The 8,070-nt window shown below is 31.0% G+C and overlaps 1 protein-coding gene across 1 annotated transcript; it reads left to right on the forward strand.

The window, feature by feature from the left end:
- The first annotated feature begins 1,649 nt into the window (after nucleotides 1–1,649).
- On the forward strand, nucleotides 1,650–7,068 carry LOC111896668 (triacylglycerol lipase OBL1). Its single transcript, XM_042901489.2, has 2 exons — nucleotides 1,650–6,605; nucleotides 6,720–7,068. The coding sequence occupies exons 1-2, from the start codon at nucleotides 5,994–5,996 to the stop codon at nucleotides 7,020–7,022; spliced, it is 915 nt and encodes a 304-aa protein (XP_042757423.1). The 5' UTR covers nucleotides 1,650–5,993; the 3' UTR covers nucleotides 7,023–7,068.
- The last annotated feature ends 1,002 nt before the right edge of the window (nucleotides 7,069–8,070 follow it).

Genomic DNA, 8,070 nt, shown 5'->3' on the forward strand with positions numbered 1-8,070 from the left:
TTCTAACAGAATACGACTCAATAAACATTCTGACAGAATTAGAATAATAATAAAAAGTCTATAATAATCTTATAGACAATTTAATTAGTGAAAATGTGTGTTAATGATAATAGTTATGTAAGATTAAACGTATTCATATTATCAAACAACCTATTTTATTTGTCATTATCATAGAATAGCACTGTCCACACGGCCACACAATTCTCTCTCTCTCTCTCTCTCTCTCTCTCTCTCTCTCTCTCTCTCTCTCTCTCTCTCTCTCTCTATATATATATATATATATATATATATATATATATATATATATATATATATATATATAATTGAGAATTAGAGTTGTGACTTATCGTTTTTAGAAGTTAAGCCTTTCAATATGAAATTGATTAACTCCGGTAAAAAAACTTGACTTATTGCAACCATTGCGTTGTTTGCCAAAGTGAGTAATTTTAATTTATTGAGATATATTTTACAATAACTTGGTATATTAAGAATGAGATTTAAGCTAATACATTCTCCGTTTCATTTGGTTTTATTCTCTACTGTAGGGGCAATGATCCATTAGACCTGAAAGATCATTATCAACGTTCATATCATTCATTGGATGTCTAGACATACGAATTAGGTTAGATGAAGACATTGTTGAAACTGGAGATAAAGATATATACAATTGCTTCATGGGCTAAAGCTTCATATGAAAATCATGCTTACATTCAACATATTGTCACTGATATTTGGAAGGTATATTTATAGTTAGTTTCTTTTGACAAAAAATTGTTTTTTCTTCACAGAAAGATTTAAACGCGACCAAGCATTTTGATTGCAGATTGAATTATTTAAATCAATAACATTTCACAAATGATGAAACAAGTTTTATGACGGAGTTTTTTGTCTGTCATAAAATCAATGTACGTTGTAATGTGTCATTAAAGGCTCAAGTTGTGATTCTAGTTACTCTTCCATGGTAAACAACTTGGCCATTGATTTAGCTTAAAAGTACATGGCCTAATCTAAATTATAAATAGTCCCAAAAATACACAATAATAGGAGGTTTTTTGGCAAGATGTAAATGATTCAGATTTCAATCATTTAGACATATCAATGGTAAATGAAATCACTATTTTATAGATTAACATAGTAAGCCATTATTACGATTAGCAGGTGCCAGGTAGCCGTGGTTGACCCCTATTCACCATATTTAGACGATTAATTTGTAGAAGTCGGGTCATGACTGCCTAGTTTTAAATTGTAGAAAAATCAACTAGTACCTTCCAAAAGCAGTCAATCGTATTTCATATAATAAGTTGCATTAATTTACAAAAAAAAATCTATTATTATTGTGACATACATTTATATGATTCATTTGTAATAAAATATTAAATTCATGGTACTTAAGACGAAAAAGAAACTCCTCGTTACAATAATAAGGTTTATGAAAATGTTGTTATTTAGTTATTATCTAATAGATATTAGTCGAATTAACTGTTTAACTGTTTTTCATATATGTTTCTCACACTTATATTTTTTTTTTTTTATCATTCTTTTGGTCAAAATTGATTTCTCGATTAAGTATCCATACAACTCATTTCTCGGTCCTACAAAAGCAGCCGCAATGTATATACATATTTGGCATGATTGTATTAGGCAGACTCGCGTTGACTAATTAAATTAATCCACTTCTTCTTCATCAAATTCTTCATTGTGTTTCTCATTTTGATAATTCCAAGTACAATAAGAAAATTAAAATGGTCTGCGACAAGAGTTTTTCAAGCAGTTACATGCTGCTAAATCATGAGGAAGTTGGCGTTTTTGATCTCGTTCACATGCTATGCTCCCATGCAATAGAGAAAAGGAACTTTGTCGACTGTCCAAAGGGTATGACAGAGGAAAACTTTAAACAAAGATGGTTATTATCCATGTCTGCTTTGGCTCAAAAGATGCTTAAATCTATCAAGAAACCTTTGGCTGCCATGGGTGCGGGTATTGAGTATTGGCTCAATCTTGTCTCGTGTAATCGTAACCTTAGTGGGTTAATCTCAAACTGGATACGAGGTTAGTTTTGATATGGTCTTTTTAATATATATCCTTTATACCATTATTGGTAAAAGTGGTTTACTTTCTTTATATGGTTTACGGTATAATTTACATGAAGAATTGAGATTTTAAACATATATTTAATAACAAGTTTTAATGTTTCTTATATGTTTCTGTCTTAATCAAATTTAACCGGTTCGTGTATATGTTATATACCAACCCATCTTGACCTTAGCATTAATAAGAAAAGTATATGAACCACGTTTGAGTTTAGATATGATTTTGTTATAAGTGTATAGAGATTGTATGTATTACTGATGCCCACTTTGGGTCTATTATTATTATAATTAGCCGTCTTGTAATGTATGGATCTATATTGTTGATTAATGATCAATAGAGATATCGATCCCTTGAGAAGAAAATATTATCCAATATGGCATCAAGCTAAAATTCTAAAACCCTAGCCTCCTTTTTGTTTCAGTTCTACCATTTCCCTCGTCATCGACACTTTTTTCTGTTGACTTCTTTCTCAACTCCCATAACCACGACGACAACCTCATCCTACGATTGAAAAACCCTACCTAACCACTAACATTAAAGAATTCATTCTCTTGGTTCTCAATCTCAACCCTCTCAATTCTGACACATGGAGAGCGATTTTCAAAACACATTACAATGGTTTTGGGATGGTCGACAACAACGATGGATCAACAGATGACTAGTTGTCCAACCAACCGGATCCTAAATAACAAAGTTCGACTCCATTGTGAAACAATAATTTATGAAACCATATCTCAATTGCTCCTCCGGATGATCTTCATGAGAAATGCCTTTGCTTGGACCATATTGATGAACATGGATACATTTTTTTTTTCATGATTATCCGAACATCAAGTGTATTTAACATTACATCGGATTATGCAACATTATAATTAGATACTTCACCATCACTTTATATTGTACTCGTGTCAAGGCCATATTTAACCTTGTAAATATCGACTATATAATTACTAAAAAGAACCTTGTCACGTACATGATCAATGGCATGATCAATGACTTGATACTCAAATATGAGATCAATTAATCCCGAAATAATTCTAGATTAATTTTGATTAATAATTAATCAATTCTAATTGATTTCATATTAATTTATTAATCATATAAATTAACAAATCAATTATTTAACAAATAATCTCATATTAATTTATATATCACATAATAAATTAACAAATCAACTTTCTACTTTTAATTAATATATTAATCATATAATATATTAACAAGTTATTTATTACAATTTATTAATCATATAATAAACTAATAAACATGTTCTTTTCTCTACAAATGTCATTCTAACCAAGTTTTAATATGAGGGCAACCAAAAAAGAACTTTGCTTCTAATTATAAGTTTATATCAATTTAGTTATGAGCTTAGACAGCTTAATCCAAGAATCGACACAACACCACCCCCACCAAGTTACTTCACTTCATCATACATTTAGCATAATGAATTTGAAGTTCGAAAGTGACAATGTCTAGTTTATGAACATCAAAACACCTCCCACCTTTACTTAGATACATGTATTCTTTCGACCATTTTTAATAAAATCATTTTCATTCGATTTTAGTTGGGTAATAGATCCATTTGATTTTAGTTCGGTAATAGATCTTCCATGTCTATTACAAGACCAAGACACTCTTAATTCCCAATTTGTACAAATGACTTTATAACCATAAACATTATAAAAAACCTAAAATCCATTAGTGTATTTATCTTGACAAAATGTTCAACTAAATTTGATCAGTTTGGTTTTTCAATAAAGTACTACCATATGGAATAAATTATTTTTCATTGTGAGAACTCGGGCGACTCCTTTCTAGCACTAACTTGGCTAGTCCGTCAAATGGTCAAAATTTAATTCAAAATAGAAAAAACTAAAATATTTCAAGGTTAATATTTTACTTTTTTTTACTTTATGATATTATAATGCTAAAACTATTGTAAAATAAACTGGATAAAGGCATTATATACACATTCATCTCTCGTACTCTTACCTTTAAGATTTCCAAAATTAAAATGTTTATTATTTGAACAAGTTTAGCATTTAAACATGTATATTTTTATTGTAATTATCCTATTTTGTTGGGAACTAAAAGCACCTTTTGATATTGTCCATATATAAAATAACCCAAAAACTACTTGCTTTATTATTTACTCTATCTGAAATCTACCAGCCTTTTAAGTACTTGCTTTATTGTTTACTCTTCTTGAGTTCCCCACCTATAACGAGTACTCATTACTCCCAGTCGACTGACTATATATCGAGTATCGAGTTTTGCAAAACTAATTTCTAGAAATTGAAAATATAAAAAAAAAACTCAAATTCACACTTATATTTTCAACCATGTCATATAATTTCATTTTTTCTGTCCTCACACCTCTCAAAAAATGGTAAATCTAAACACATGTTGCGGAACATCAGTAATCACATTTTGTAACATTATATTCCAAGCTCTCCTTCCACCCCATTTTTAGGTTGAGATTCTGAAAATGGCCACACATATCCTAAATATACTACACTTAATTTTTTCATTAATGAAACACCGTTGTATTATATGTTGCACACCTATCCCAACTATGAACATTGCTGGGTGTTCGGGCGTTTATGCTACCTCCACCTCACCACTCTAAATAAATTGACCGCATGTATGTTTCTTGGATATCCTTCCCACCATCTTATGTCTACTTTTCCACCAATAAAATTTTCATTTCCCATCGTATCTAATTTGATGATTCTGTTATCTCTTTCAAGTTCATGACTCATACTAGCCCACACTCGTATGAATTCCTCAATAACTTCTTATCTTACTTAGCATTATCTTGTTTTTCCTCGGGTCACCAAATCTCTCACTACATCATTTGGTCTCTATTATGTTCACTTTAAGCCTCCCATACCATCCAAATTTCTCCTTACCAACCCACCCCTCACCATCTACGAACCATACATGCCTTCCTTGAATTCGGCCTATAATAGGTTGCAAACACGTCGCCCAAACAACCGACTTCCTTTTTTTCCTACCCACTTCATCTCTCTCGGCCCCTACCACATGCTCTACTTCTTTCAACCTAATGTTAACCCATTCCAAACATTGAATCTACAAGACATTTATCGCTTAAACATAAGCATAAAAACCATTCACATACTACTTGATCGAATATTCCAACTCTAAAGGACCCGAACTAGCCAACGACTATGATAGATAGTTTAAATATGTTAATATAAAGAAGACTTATTCTCTCATAGTTGGTCTATGTAGATATTTAAAAGGAAGTTACATGTCTATGGACCCTTTAGCTTGTTACAAGTCTTGCTTGTTGCAATGGGGAAAAACCAACATCTTATGTCATATATGGCCAGTCCTTTAGCATACTAGTCAAGCTCATGACCATATAGATTATTCTTAACTTTTTTGTCCTTTGCTAGTGGCACATATGTTAGTTTGGCATCAAGAAGTATTCCGTATGTATCGCTCTGCATATATAGCCTGAAGTAAGCAACATAAGTATGGTTCCAATAGTGTTCTAATTCGATTGGCTTAATAATAGAAAATATGATTATTCTATTTTTGTATCATTAGATCTTACTAACTACTTTATGCAGATGACCTCAACTTGTCAACATTGTCCACGACTATCTTATGACAAGGTATTAATTTATGAGCCATAAGTTTTCCATGTTTGACTTAGATAAACTCAACTACTTCCTCAGGATCTCTACCAATCAAATCCCTTTAGGTATTTCCTTAGCCAACAACAATACACCATTGATATCCTTAAGCATGAGATCATGTAACATTGCATAATATACACTGAGTAAAATTCAAAGTTAGATAGTTTTGAACCACCAATTTCTAACAACACCGAGTATTTCAAGCTTCTCGGTTCACTTCAGTAGCTCACTTTCATGAAACGATACCTCACATATATAGTTTCATGTAATAAGAAAGAAGATTCTGACATGATAGTTGTCGCCTTTAGAGGAACAGAGACCTTCGATGCAGATGCATGGTCTTCAGATGTCGATCTTTCATGGTATGAACTCCCTGGGATAGGAAAAGTGCATGGTGGGTTTATGAAAGCCCTAGGGTTACAAAAGAGTCTAGGTTGGCCAGAAGAACTAACTCATCGAACTAAAAACCAAGAACAACCATTAGCATATTATGTCATCAGGGACATGCTAAAACAAGCTTTGAAAGAAAATAACAAGGTTAAATTTATCGTAACTGGTCACAGCTTAGGTGGTGCACTTGCCGTACTTTTTCCAGCAGTTCTAATGTCGCATAATGAGGTAGAGTTATTGGATATGTTAGAGGGTGTGTATACATTTGGGCAACCAAGAGTCGGGGACAAAAGATTTGGAAAGTTCATGAAAGAGAATTTGGAGAACTTTGACGTGAAGTATTATAGAACTGTTTATAGCAATGATTTGGTTCCAAGATTACCTTATGATGATTCCACCATGATGTTTAAGCACTTTGGGACTTGCTTATACTTCGATAGCTTTTACAATGGAAAAGTAACCATCTCTCTCTCTCTCTCTCTCTCTCTCTCTCTCTCTCTCTCTCTCTCTCTCTCTCTCTCTCTCATTTGACACGTACGTAGGCCTTACTATTTCATGGGCTTATTGCAGATTATGGAGGAAGAACCGAATAAGAACTATTTTTCGCCATTATCAGCTTTACCGAAGTTGATCAATGCAGTATGGGAGATCATAAGAAGCTTTATGATTCCATATACACGGGGAGAGGACTACAGTGAAGGGTTTGTACTTAAGATGTACAGATTCATCGGGTTAATGATTGCAGGAGTACCAGCTCATGGACTTCAAGATTATGTTAATGTTGTGCGTTTAGGATCAGATTTGTATAAAGATCCTAGGTCGATCAGTGATAACGAAATAAAGCTTATGATCGATGATGGAACTTTGAAGTAACATGGATTTTGTTATTTTTGAAATAAATTAAATTTATAATTGATGATGGATGGACTTCGTTATATTTGATCGTTTGAAATAATTTTTGAAGTATCAGTTTGCCATAATCAAAGAAAAGAACTGCAAATGGTTATTTGTGGAATTTTCCCATCGGAAATTAGTGATGGAATTCCGAAGAAATTGTGATAAAGATAAAACTCTAATTTTTGTGACGGAATACTGACACAATAGCGACGGAAATAACTTTCGTCAGAAATCCGTCAGCAATTAAGTAATTACCGACAGAATGTAAGCGAAATTAGTGACTTGGGCTTTTCATCGGTATTCCATTGGTAACTACCGACAGATTTCTAACAGAAATTCTTTTTTTTAGAATTAAATTAACTTATTTGTACTAGTAACATTATGAAAATAATTCAATTAATATTTTTAGTATTAGTAATTACATAATTCTTGATTTTTATGATTAAAATATTATATATATTTACCAAATAATTCAATTTTCTATTTATTATAGTATAAGTATTTTTGTTATTATTTATAATTAATAAAAAAATACACTAATTGCTAATGCTTCGATAAAAAAATAATAAAAAATAAAAAATATACTAATTGCTAATGTAAATTTTTTGTAGAAAATAATACTTTTTTATTAGTATTATTATAAAACTAACTCAATTATTAGTGGTAACATTATTAGTTAAATAAATATTACTTTTATATTTATAATATTATAATTATTAACCAAATAATTCAACTCATCTATTTATTATTATTATTATTATTATTATTATAAAATTACCAACAAAACTGTTTTTTGTAAAATAAATCAACTTTTTTATTAGTGTTATTTTAAAAATAGTTCAATTATTATTATTAGAATTAGTAATTAAATACAAAATTTAATTAAATGTTTGTTATTTTGCCGCAATTATGCATTGTATGGAGAAAGAGGTGGATGAACTGGTCTTGGTTTGGTTGTTGGTTTTCATTGTACTTATATGGGTTTTGGCATGCTTTTATGTTTCTAATTAAAACATTGTACTTT

Source organism: Lactuca sativa, chromosome 4 (genome assembly GCF_002870075.4).
Source record: "Lactuca sativa cultivar Salinas chromosome 4, Lsat_Salinas_v11, whole genome shotgun sequence".
In the NCBI taxonomy this organism is placed as follows: Eukaryota; Viridiplantae; Streptophyta; class Magnoliopsida; order Asterales; family Asteraceae; genus Lactuca; species Lactuca sativa.

Excerpts from the sequence above, each read along its gene's own strand:
- LOC111896668 (XM_042901489.2), top strand. The coding sequence starts at position 5,994 with ATGAAACGATACCTCACATATATAGTTTCATGTAATAAGAAAGAAGAT. Across the intron at positions 6,606-6,719 it reads ATAGCTTTTACAATGGAAAA|ATTATGGAGGAAGAACCGAA; the intron begins GTAACCATCTCT and ends GGCTTATTGCAG.